The following is a 13,291-nucleotide window of genomic DNA, read 5'->3' on the forward strand; positions in this document are numbered from 1 at the left end:
TCTTTTCTGTAAAGTAGCCAGACTCTCTACTCTGCCTGGCCTCCCAGGGTTCTGCAGGGTGATGGACAGGAAGCCAGCGGGCTACATGCAAAGGTGAGCTGGTCTGCTACCTTGTCTTTCAACTGACCCTGTATTTTTAGCCCCCTTTCACTTCCCCTTCCCCAGGTTCCTGGTACTAATGCCTCACCCTTTGGGGTCAGCAGAGTTCTCAGCGCTAATCCAACTATAATCCCTCTGCTTTCCAGCCTCATGGGCTTTTGCCATTAAGAAAATCTCTTTCCCTGTCACTTTAATGGGGCCTCAGGAGCCAATGGACCTAAGCGTGTGACTTCAATGCACTATGCTTAAGTTCAAATTACTTTAAGCTAAAAAAGCATTAGTTTGAAAACCAAATGAACATACCAGTGACCAAGATTTTCTTAAATTCTGGATCACAGAGCATCTCTAACGTGCATTATCTTCTTTGAGGTGGATGACAACTCTGAAATATAAAGATTATCCTTTCTGTCTTATGGATGAGGAAAATGGGGGAAAAAAGAGGTTCACACACTTTAAAGCAAAAGGACCACATAGGGCCAAATCTAGACAAAAATTTTTTTTAAATTAGAATTTATTAGAAATATTAAAAATTAGGAGAACCTGCATTCACACATCCAATTTCAGCAGCTCTTGAAAGACTGGGAAATGGGGCGACATGGTGCCCACACACTTCCTGTGGTGACAATCACTTGGAGCTGAATCCCAGTTAATCCTTTCAGATGGGGCCTGTCTCCCCACATCCCCCTCCTTCCATAGCTACTTCATCCAGTTGGCCACTCGGTCCCTTGTTACTAGGAGACATTTGAATTCAAAAGGGAAAACAAAGAAACCACTTTATTTGAAAAGACCATATGGAAGTGAATACATATGCAAAAATAAATTTGTAACACAGGCCACTCCCCTGGGCGCCACCCAGGGTCCACCTTGTCTGGGTTAAATGGTTACCTTGAGAGTAGAAATAGGAGTAACAGGCACAAATCCATGCAGAGAAAATGCATATTTTGTCTCCTTTCCCCCACACAAGCTGCATATGCCTTTGTAAACATGTGTCCATTTGTAAAGCATGTCCAGTACCACAGACAAATGTGCTGGGATGAAAGGAAGTCATTAAGATAGCAAGGAGGGTACTTTACCTGGCTTGGTTCCCCAAGTTTGCATTTGAAGATGAATCCCCACAGTGCCTCAGGGGAGGGCAGAGGGGGGTGGTTTTCAGATGTCCAGGGGTTTGAGATTTTTTTTTCCCCTTTTACAAACATAAAGTCTGCTTAAAAAACAAAACAAAATAAAAAACCTACAGCAAACCTGAAAGGGACATTACACTCTAATCTAATTTTAAATTTTATTCCCAGGATCCTCTAAGTAACAGCAGCTTTCAAATCCTAGCTGTAGCTAGCTGCTAACCAGCAGGGTCACTGTGAGAATTTATCTTTCAAAACCTTGGTTTCTCCATCTGTGATGGAAGATACAGGACATATCCCAGACTTTGCTGATCTCCTGAACCTGTTCTTGCCCTTGAAGATGGTCTCTAATGTCTTCCCAGTTGGGCTGGAATGTCCTGGGGTTGTCTTTTGTTTCTGCATGCCCAGAATCTGTGGGGGTGGGAGGGGAATGCCCTCACCAGCTTTAACAGGCACAAAACTAGGTTTTGAAGGTGGGATAAGCTCTTCTACTGGCTCAGATCAATCTGGGCATCACACAGATCATTTGACTCTCACTGGTCTTCAATAAGCATTTGCTAAGCTCTCTATCCAGGCCATCCCAGCCTCCTGGAAGAGAAGCTGGCTGAGTTAAGGGCGTGGAGGTGCGTAGGTTGGAACTGGAGAAATGACACTGTAAGCCAATTGGGACAACAAATCATTAACTGGGAGGAAGACACAGAGCCACGGATCAGGTGCTGTGACTAGGGCTGGCTCTCCGTTTGCTCACACATTTATCTCCAAGGGCTTCCTCTGCCAAGGCACTGTGTTTTTGAGCACTGGAAGCTGAAAAACTGGTATCACTTTTGACTTCTGGTTGTACTACAGTAACCCCCTAGTCAAGGCTTACAGCCGAATGGGCAAACCACTGCCTAGGCAGGCTGTTTTGGTAAGAAAAGTTTTACTCGAACATCAGCCAAGCTCATTCATTTACATACTGTTCCTGGGTGTTTCTTCACTACGACAGCAGGGCTGAGTAGTTACGACAGAGACCCTAGGATCCACAAAGCCTACGATATTTACTACCTGGCCCTTTACAGAAGGTAAGAAGTCAAGTCACAATCAAGCCGCTTCTCACTTACATTTACCGTATGCAATTTAACTAACTGTATGCACTGGTTTAAAACACACAAACGAAAAACCTAACATAAGCCAAACCCCCTTGATGGGGTGCAAATGAAAAAGGGGTGATCAGTCCCCACTTAGAAAGGAAGCTGGTTGTGGTGAATCCATACACAAAAAATGAGGGAACCTGTAATTTACAGACGTTCTAAAGGATTTTTTTCAAGGGTAATTCTGAGCGTGCTTGATTTTTTTTTTCCCTAGTGCACACTCTGAACTTTGGAACTAAAGGTTCAAATGCTGGCACGGGTTCACGACTCCACAACACTTAACAGTAATGTGTTGAAAGAGCTGTTTTAACGGACAGATAAGAACAGTTTGTACGTCACGTCCTGCTTTCGTTTTGTTTGGTTTTGATTTTTTTTTTAAGATTTTATTTATTTATTTGACAGACAGAGATCACAAGTAGGTAGAGAGGCAGGCAGAGAGAGAGAGAGAGGGGGAAGCAGGCTCCCGCAGAGCAGAGAGACCGATGTGGTGCTGGATCCCAGGACCCTGGGATCATGACCTGAGCCGAAGGCAGAGGCTTTTTAACCCATTGAGCTACCCAGGTGCCCCAAATCTTACTCCTTTTCAAGGGAAAGCTCATTAAATACAGAGCCACTGCCTGGCCCTGGGGAAACTACTGGAACTAATGAGTGTTTATAGTTCTTGCCCTCTCATCCTCAAAACATTTTAGACAAATCTCAAGGGGCTGCTGCTGAAATCATCCTGCTGCAATTTGCAAGAAAATCAGCGCAGCTTCAAGCAGAAAATGGCAAGGACAGGGGCTGGGGTACATACAGAGCCTACATAGGAACGTCAGAATGTCAGATGCTAAGGAACCACAGAGGAACACTGTACAGAGATACTTGGGTTAAACACTGTGGATGCTGCCACTGAGATGTGAAGTTATGTATGTCTGCTTGGAGGAAAGGCTCCAATTCCAAACAGCTGTCCTCACACGTTAAAGATTTGAGGTGCACCCACTTCTACACTAGCTGGAGAAGTTAGAGGTAGTAAATGTGTGCATACAAAAAAAAAAAAAAAAAAAAAATCAAACCTGCTTTATAAAGCCCACTGTAAAAAGCATGCTGAAAGATGGAATTTGGCTGTATTCCAGAAAATCAGTTGCATTTGGGAAGAAAATTAAATGAGATTAGTGAACGGTCAGTGTATAGGCCTTTGCCAAGAGCAGAGATTAGTGAACAGTGTGTAGGCTTTTGCCAAGAGCTGAAGGGGGCCTGGGTACTGTGCAATCGCATATCCGCAGAAGGATGCCATGCGTGCTCCCAAGTGCTCTGAGAGGTAGGGCTCTGCACTAAGACATAATCCACACGCCGCGGAAAGCTACGGTGCAGCTCTACCTTCCCCATAACAGCTCAGGAAACAAGTTCTGTGGGCCCGATATTTCATTTCAGTTCAGCCTGAAAAAGCTGGCGAGCAAAGCCCAAAGCCCCATTTTTAACCCATGGCAGAAAAGCACTTTCTTATATCTCATGACAAAAATAAAAATAAAAATTGGGGGGCTTTTTCAATCCCCGCTCCCCAAGATGCTGCCCTAAGGGGCAACTGTAGTGTCTTCGCTAATAGCAAAGACATTTTCAAGAGTCAGACAACGAAATACAAAAGTTGATTTACAACACATTAAAAATACTTGCCCCTCCCCTCCAAACACCCCCTAAGCAAGGCAGTAAGTCTTTTTTTCCTCCTGTCTTAGCGCTTCTGCTTGGGACTGGCCGGCCGGGATTTTCCTGGCAAGCTACTCCTCCATCTGCGCCCAGGCCTCCTCCGCCTTCTGGTAGTACTGGTTGGCCAGCCGGCCCTTCATGGCTTCCATCGCTGCCTCGGCTGCCTGCGTGTACAAGTCGCCTGAAGAAGAGCAAAGTGGGGCACAAAGAGGTGAACCGCCTGTTGTTTTCGCCAGTTCCCCCGTCCCCGACCCCTCCCTGGGAACTGCCATCCTCAACTACTCCTCATCCCTTTACGGCTTACAGACCCTGCGTGGACATGTGATTCAAGCCTGGCCAATCAGAGCACCCTTCCGACTCCCACCAGGCCTTACGGACTTCCGCATAGCCAATCAGACACCCAGACTTAAGTGCAGCCAATCAGAATAAGCCATCTCCATGAGCTCAGTGATTGGTATAGGGGTGGGCGGGTGGGGTTCCATTTGAGCCAATGAGAATCAGGCTGGGGATTCTGACAAGACTAATTGGGAGGAATGCATGGAAGGGGAAGAAATAAAGTAGAAGAAATAAAGATTATGAACAGCCTCGTGTCAGTTCTGGAGAGGTTTTACTTCCAAGAAAATTTGTGCAACATATATAAAAACACTTGGTCTTCTGAGTTTTTCTGGATTTAGAAATTTCACATAAGGATTATAGAATTGCATTATAGATTATAGAATTGCATTATAATAATTGCATTATTATTATTTGCTTAGTTTTTTTTTTTTAACTTTCAAACTTTTAAACTTAGGCTTGTCCTATGGAATCAGGAGGTCAGTATGTTTATTATGTAACAGAAAAAGATATATATATATATATATATATATATATATATATATATATATAACGTGCAGATCAACAGATGTGTGGATAAAGAAAACACGCTGTATCTGTATGCTGGGATATCATTTGGTAATAAAAAGGAATGACGTACAGATACAAGTTACAATATGGGTGAACACTGAAAACATGATCCTGAGTGAAAGAAGCCAGATACAAAAGACCACGTATGGTATGATACCATTTATATGAAACATCTAGGTAAATCCACGCAGACAGGCAGTAAGTTGGTTGCTGCCAGGGATGGGGGTAGCAGGGAAATGGGGAATCACCACTAACAGGGGACAGAAATGTTCTGAAATTAGACAGTGGTGATGGCTGTACCACATGACGAATATACTGAAAGCCACTGAACCATACACTTAAAAACGGTGAATTTTATGTAATAAAAGTGTCAGTTCAATTTTTAAAACTGCAGAAATATCAAACTCCTAATATGTAACCATTAAAACAAAAGTGTTCATCTGCATACCAGCTCCATAAAGCAGTAGGAATCTCTCTCCTCTCCAATGAAAGAAGAGACTCAGTCTTGTGTCTTGCTGTAATGCCCACTGAGGGAGGAATTACATCCCTCCCAGCCCAGCTCGATCCTCCTCACCCCCACCCCACCAGGGGCAGCACAGTCAGGCCTTACCTGATCTCTGTGGGTCCTTCTCGAGCCCGCAGCCGCCAGTGAACAGCATTTCCGCCTCCCTGGCCAGCAGCGTGTACCGAGGCTCATCCTGCATCCCGTCGTACTCACCGCCCTCATCACAGTCCGTCATCTCCAGGGCAGTGTTGTACCAGTGCAGAGCCTCCGGCCAGTCCTGGCACCTTCCAGGACATGGAAAGGAAAAGTTAGAAGTTACCATGGCAACAGGCAAGAGGGAGGAGGTCCATCAGCAGGAGGGACAAATCAGGGATCCCAGCGGGGCCACCACCTATGATTCATGACCCCTAGTGCCCAATGCTACCACATCTAAGGGCTGTCATTCGCACTGCAGATTTACATATTAAGACAGCAGTCAAGTAGCTTTCCCTAGCAAGACTGGTGTATTACACAGTTTTCCAACAGATGTGTAGCGTATCTTGAGGAGGGGGGTTGTTTTTCTAGTTTGTACAAAGTCACACTCTGGGCTAGCATTAGCAGTGGCTGGGACACCAGCCAATCCGCCCTATGACTCAAGTAGGAGAAGAGGTGGGTGGGAGACCTTTTGCCAAGGCCTCTGCCAGTGCTGGCCAGCTCTGGCTCTCCTCCAGCACAATCTGGGGCTCTCCCCAGAATAGCGGGCTTTTCTCTCTGGTTCTGCCCCTTTACCCTCAACTCTTTCTCCTACTATAGCACAAGAACGGCCAAGCCACCAAGGGCAGACATGTTCCACCCACATCTACACAACACGAAATACTGAGCAAACAGGGCAGCGGGCTCTTTTCTTGGAGTGTACTAACTAAGCATGTGAGTAACTATTTATAGCACATCAGGAAAGAGCAAAGAGAGATGCAGATAAGAAAGTCTGTGGGTCTCATGAAATTTTCCAGGAGCCACAGCGCCAGTGCCTTGCCGGTCTCTCCTCTGAGGCCCTACCTCACACCTCACCAGGGGCCAACCCCGTCTTCACTCCCACTAACCTTCCTCAACGCCAGACTGGCTGGGCCCCCTTCTCTTCCCTGAACATGCCAGACCCCATCTGCCCCTTGGCCTTTGCACCTGCTGCTCCCTCGGCCTGGAGCGTTCATTCTCTGCCTTTCCATACCTGACTCCCCATCCCCCCAACCTCGGCTCCTATGTTACCTCTTTGGAAGCATCATCCCCAAACACCTCATTTCCTACAACCACCCTAATCTGCAATTCTCCTGTTTACTTATTCACTCGTTCAACATGGTTTCTGCTGGCTAGAACATAAGCTCTAAGAAGACTGGAACTTTGTTTTGTCCACTGCTGCATTCTTGGGGCCTGGCAAATAGCTCAGCCTCCCTCACGGAGGCCGAAGGAATAAACGTAACCACGTGGCTGGCTGGCCTGGGGTTCAGGAGAGAACACGGATTCCATTTTATTTCACAGAAAGGGCAAATCATCTGTGCATTACACCGGCAAGAGGAGAAAGGACCTAATCTCTACCCAACCCCCGCCCCACCCCACTCTACCCCAAGTGGTCAGGGTGCCCCCCCTGCCTCAGGATTTCCAAGGACTTTTCCTTCCCGTGTTAAGTGGTAACTTCTGAGAAGGCTGAAACCACAGAAACGCAAATTTGGGCCTACATGGGGCCCTGCCTTACCCAGAGCTGGCCCTTAATTAACGCTCCCTGAATGGAAGAGGCTGGAACTGCTTGGAATGAGGAAGAAGAATAAGAAAATGACTATAGCAGAAGCTATAAGAGAAAATCGTGATAGATTTAACTATACGAATATTAAAAACCAGTTGCCCCAAACCCAGTAATGATGGCCAACAAGTGGAAATGTGACCCCCCTCCCCCCACAGGGATGGCAACCAACCCTGAAAAACATTTTTTTTTTTTTTTTTAAAGAGAAGCATATGCCTAAGAATTGATAGCTTTAACATTAAAAAATTCTTAACAGGGGAGCCTGGGTGGCTCATCAATTAAGCATCTGCTTTGGGCTCAGGTCATGATCTCTGGGTCCTGGGATCGAGCCCCGCATCGGGCTCCCTGCTTAGTGGAGAGTCTATTTCTCTCTCTCCCTCTGCTGCTCCCTCTGCTTGTGCGCACGCTCTCTCTCAAATAAATAAATAAATAAAATCTTAAAAAAATGTTTTTAACAAATCAAAAACAAAACAAAACACTATCATCTTGAATAAAAAGTAAACAAAAAGGGTGCCTGGGTGGCTCAGTGGGTTAAGCCTCTGCCTTCAGCTCAGGTCATGATCTCAGCGTCCTGGGATCGAGCCCTGAATCGGGCTCTCTGCTCAGCAGGCAGCCTGCTTCCCCCTCTCTCTCTGCCTGCCTCTCTGCCTACTTGTGATCTCTCTCTCTGTGTCAAATAAATAAATGAAATCTTAAAAAAAAAAAAAAAGGTAAACAAAAGGCATGAGGAGAAAACACACAGAGGAAAGCCTTCCTAAGGACCTCAGAGACAAATCTGCCATGCCCACCTCCAGCCCCTCCCACCTGTGCCAGGCTCCCCCACCCCTGCACTCAGTGGGCACCATACATGTTGGCATTGGACCTGAGGTAATCACAGTATGTCTTTTTTGTTCACTTCCTCTCCATACCAGTGGAGCTCTGAGTCCACTGAGAAGCTGGCTGGTGCACAGCACACTGGAGGGAGAAAACCCAAGATTTGGCCCTGTCACTTGCTAGCTAGGTGACCACGGGCAAGTCCCTTCCCTTCTCAGACCTAGTTGAGTCACCCACACAACGGGGCTCAGAAGACCTGCTCTGAGTCCGAGAGAGGTGCTGGTTCACTCACTCAACTACTAAGCCAGGCCCCGTGATAAGCGCTGGGATTACAGAGAGGCAAGGGACACGATTCTTACTCTCAATGAGATAAAATCACAGACATGAGCTACGGTCCAAGTAAAAAGGGGCATTATTGTCCCACAGTAGCTATCTGGTCAGTTTTGGGGCTGTGGGATACATAGAACAGGAAGGATGCTACGAATCAAGACATTTTAGACACTGAGAGCTGCATATGACACAGCTACAGTCTTGATGCAGGGAGGGGAGATGAGACCTTGACCCAAAGAGAGGGGAGATTCCAGACTGCTCCAACCCTGTAGGAGTAGACAATGGACATGCCTGCCCTGCTCCCATCCAGAAAGCCATGGGCTCCCAAGGATAGCAGGGGTGGCTGTGACCCAGTGGGAGCCACAGGGCTGGGCAATGGGTCCCGTGACCAGTTCAATTCCTCCAAATGATCTCCACTGTTGGAACCTCTGGGGCTTCCCACTGGCTAAGCCAAGGAGATGAGGTGAAGCTGGGCCACACTTTCTTCCTCCCACTGCAGAAACCAGTCCTGACCCCTAGGCCCGAGGGCACAACTGGAAAAGTGCTGGCACCCCCAGAATCGTAGCCTCCTGGGGACTCAGAGCCATTCTGGAAACTCACACGAGGCCTGAATCACCCACAGCTAGAGCTTCCTTCCTTTCCTCTCTCTCTCCGAAATGAAAAATAAAAATAAAAGTAGAGGGACGCCTGGGTAGCTTGATCTGTTAAGCGACTACTCTTGTTTTCAGCTCAGGTCATGATCGCAGGGCTTGTGGGGTCAAGCCCTGCACTGGGCACCATGCTCAGCAGGGAATCCGAGAGTCTCTTTCCCTCTCCCTCTACCACCCCCCCCCCGGCCCGACTCTCTTTCTCAAAAAAATAATAAAGAGTAAATAAAAATAAAAGTATTCTTTAAAAAAATAATAAATAAAAATAAAAGTAGAAAGAGGAAATTATAACCACCCTTAATCCTATCATCTAGGGACAACTATTCTGGTGCCAAAGCAAATCCTTTCTTTGCACAATGGCTAAGAGGTCAGTCATTTATCTCCTGCTATCTGCCATGCACATTGGGAATTACAGGCATCTCTCAATTAACCCTCCCACAACCACCCTGGGATACAGGTTCTTTAATTACTCCCATTTCATACCAGGAAGAGGCTGAGATCAGGAAGGAGAAATGACTTACCCCCAGCAGGAGACTGGGAATGGGGGAGCCAAGCCCAGAACCCGGGTCTGTGCTGATACTGAGGGAAGCCCCCACCTGCAGCCCAAGATCCCACCAGCACTACCTGAGCGACAGCCACAGTACCTGTCTGGGCTGAGGTTCTGGCCCGTGTCAAAAGCCCGAGCCACCAGGATCATGGACTGTCTGTCGCCAGCTTCAGCCGCCTTCAGTAAGTATTCGAATCCTTTGGTTTTATTCTCTTCTGTTTCCTGTTAATACAAACCAAAGAGGGGAAGAGAGACAGAAATAAGACAAGGAAGAATGGGAGCTTAGCCCACTCTATTTTATTTTATTTTAGAGAGAGAGAGAGAGAGAGAGAGAGGAAGAAGCAGGTTCCCTTAGTGGGGGAACGTGATGTGGGACTCGATCTCATGAGATCATGACCTGAGCTGAAGGCAGACGTTTAACCGACTGAGCCACCCAGGCACCCCTGCTTGGCCCACTCTCCTCTAGAGAACCACATGTTCTCCTCTCTCCAGTAGGGCTCCCTGCTTCCATTATATAAGACGTTTTTATTTTTATGTATATGTATTTATTTTTTAAAGATTTTATTTATTTATTTTAGAGAGAGACAGTGAGAGAGAGCATGAGAGGGGAGAAAGTCAGAGAGAGAAGCAGACTCCCCGTGGAGCTGCGAGCCCAATGTGGGACTCGATCCGGGGACCCTGGGACCATGACCTGAGCTGAAGGCAGTTGCCAAACCAACTGAGCCACCCAGGTGCCCTATGTATTTATTTTTTAACTTTAAAAGTTTTTAACGGCTTTATGGAGATGTAATTCGCATACTGTAAAATTCATCCATTTAAACCCACAATTCAGTGGGTTTTAGTTTATTCACAGAATGTGCAACTATCACCATTATCAATTTCAGAATATTTTCATCAGCCCAAGAAGAAACCAAAACAAAACACCTCCACCGTCACCTCTCAAATGCCCCATCTCACCCAGGCCTAAGTAACCACTAGCACACTTTCTGTCTCTAGTAACTTCTCTACTCTGGATACTTTGTATAAAGGCAATCACGCATTACCTGGTCTACTGTGACTCGCTTCTTTAACTTAGCATAAAGCTTTTAATGTATCATTGCTTTGTTCTTTTTACAGCCAAATGTTAACAGTCCACTGTATGGATATACCACATTTTATTCATCAGTTGGTGGGTGTTGTCTGGTTTGTTTAAACCTTTTGGCTACTGTGAAGAACGCGGCTATGAACATCTGTTGCAAGTTTTCACACAGATGTGTGCTTTTAATTATTTTGATGGGGCACCTGGGTGGCTCAGTGGGTTAAGCCGCTGCCTTCGGCTCAGGTCGTGATCTCGGAGTCCTGGGATCGAGCCCCGCATCGGGCTCTCTGCTCAGCAGGGAGCCTGCTTCCTTCTCTCTCTCTGCCTGCCTCTCTGCCTGCTTGTGATCTCTCTGTCAAATAAATAAATAAATAAAATCTTAAAAAAAAAAAATTATTTTGGGAAGATACTTCGGAGGGGAACTGCTGGGTCACATGTAACTCTAAGCCTAGACTTTGGAGGCTCTGCCCAACTGCCTCCCAGTGTGGCTGCCCCATGTGAAAGGTCCCACCAACACTGCCCATTTCCACCTGCTTCCATGATGCTCCCCCACAATGCTTTTTTTGTTTTTTAAGATTTTTTTTTTTTTTTACATTTTATTTATTTGACAGACAGAGATCACAAGTAGGCAGAGAGAGAGGCAGAGAGAGAAGAGGAAGCAGGCTCCCTGCTGAGCAGAGCTCAATTCCAGGACCCTGGGATCAAGACCTGAGCTGAAAGCAGAGGCTTTAACCCACTGAGCCACCCAGGCGCCCCTCCCCCAAGATGCTTTTAAAGGCCAAGTCAAGGTCACAGTACTGTTCAAAAGCTGCTCTGTGGCTTCTAACTTCACTCAGAAACAAATCCCAAACCCTCTTTATCAGCTCACGAGGCCCTTCTCAACCTTGTGGCTTCAAGAAGACCACCCACTGTCCCCATATCCAGCCTCCTCCACCATACTTTCGCCAGCACATGGCTGACCAGCTAAAGGTTACATTTCTCTGCCTCCCCTGTAGCCAGAACCTGTGTCCTAACACGAGAGGTCTATCCAGCAGCCACTCTGTCACATTCTCTGTCCTAATTTTTTCCCCAGTGTATTAGAACAATGCTCGGCACAGGAAGTGCTCAATAAAGGCTAGTTATTTTTAATTCTTTGGAAAGATTTTATTTGTTAACTATGGTTTGTACTACATCCTTCCCCACCTGAAAAGTTTGCTCCATGAGAGTGGGAACCTAGGGCAGTGCCAAGCGTAGGAGACTAAAAAAGCAAGTATGGAATAAATGAATGCCTCAGCAAGAAAACAACAATAAAAAGGTTCCAAAGAAGGGGGCACTGGATAAAGTGGGTGATGGGTTTTCGGGAACACACAGCAGCTTCTCAGGGCTCATGCCCATCGTTTTACTTGCCAAGCCATAATCCTGCTGGGACACAGTTCACTTCCTGCCTGCCTTCCCAGTCCTAACCGCAAAGCTCTGTCCAACCCCACTTCTGCTAGGGGAAGCTGCCAGCGTCCACCCACCAGAGACAGGCCGTCGGGATGCCTACCGACGGGGAAACTGCAATGGCTTCTCAATCCTTCTACAAGGTTGCCAGCGTGTGGTGTGTTTCAACAGCCTGAGGTCACAGGAGACGTCCCCCAGTCCTAGCTGCTCACCACTCATTCTGGGCTTTGAGATCACTTTATTTGGGCCTCAGATCTTTCTGAGTGTCTGCTCTGTGCCAGGCTTGGAGACAGACGCTGGGGATACAGGCCAAAGGCAGCTGTATCTTAGAACCAGCTCTGTGCTCTCATGACAGCCGACTGGAATTATCAGGAACTCTCTTCCTTGAAAGATTTTATTTATGTACTTATTTATTTTAGAAAGGGAGAGCTGGGGACGGGCAGCGGGAGAAGGAGGGAATCTTAAGCAGGCTCCACACCTAGTACAGAGCCAACAGTGGGGCTCCATCCCCCAAGCCTGAAATTGTGACCTGAGCTGAAATCAACGCTTAACCGCTTACTCAGATGCATAACCAACTGAGCCACCCAGGCACAGCTTGAAGATTTTATTTCAAAGTAATCTCTACACCCAACATGGGGCTCAAACTCACAACCCCGAGATCAAGTGTCACACACTCCACTGACTGAGCCAGGCGCCCCTCCACAGATCAGAGTCTGATTGGCCTTTTTGATGAAAGGAAAGGGATGGAGAAAATATTGGTAATGCAGATAAAACTCAAAAGCATGTCACATCTGTAATCATGACATGGGGACTATTTAAAATAGTATTTAAATGATTCGTTTTATTTAAACTCTTAGTATTCGCACTATTAGTATTTAAAACTATGATCTGATTCAGCAAAGAAGTTGCTCACATCTGACCGTCCTGTCACTTCTGCTCCCCCTGCCTGGCGGACTCCCACTCGGCTTTTAGGTCTAACTCAGAGGTCACCTTCTTCATCTGTTCTGCAAGTGTACACGGAGTACGTACCGCGTGTCAGGCTCTGTTCTCACTGCTGGGGACACAGCTAGAAACCTGCTACCAGGAATCCTCCACTGACCCCGCGACACCCACTCGGGGGCCCTTCTCCACCTGCTTCCCCCCAATATCATCTGCTTCTCCCTTCACACAGGGTCCTAACTGCCTAGAAACTGTCACCTTGCACCTGTTCTCCAGGGGCAGAACCCAATCCCACCAGTTCCAGCTAAC

The 13,291-nt window shown here is 46.9% G+C and overlaps 1 protein-coding gene across 3 annotated transcripts in view; it reads right to left on the reverse strand.

Moving 5' to 3' along the window:
* Nucleotides 1–846: 846 nt before the first annotated feature.
* EEF2K (eukaryotic elongation factor 2 kinase) overlaps nt 847–13,291 on the reverse strand; it is a 64,037-nt gene continuing 51,592 nt past the window's right edge. For all 3 annotated transcript variants that reach the window (XM_047712841.1, XM_047712843.1, XM_047712842.1), the window contains exons 16-18: nt 9,641–9,765; nt 5,541–5,719; nt 847–4,208 (exon numbers count right to left, since the gene is read on the reverse strand). In XM_047712841.1, the coding sequence (XP_047568797.1) occupies nt 4,099–4,208; nt 5,541–5,719; nt 9,641–9,765 (414 nt within the window). In that variant the 3' untranslated portion in view covers nt 847–4,098. The remainder of the gene's footprint in view (nt 4,209–5,540; nt 5,720–9,640; nt 9,766–13,291) is intronic.

This window comes from Lutra lutra, chromosome 18, assembly GCF_902655055.1.
Source record: "Lutra lutra chromosome 18, mLutLut1.2, whole genome shotgun sequence".
NCBI lineage: Eukaryota > Metazoa > Chordata > Mammalia > Carnivora > Mustelidae > Lutra > Lutra lutra.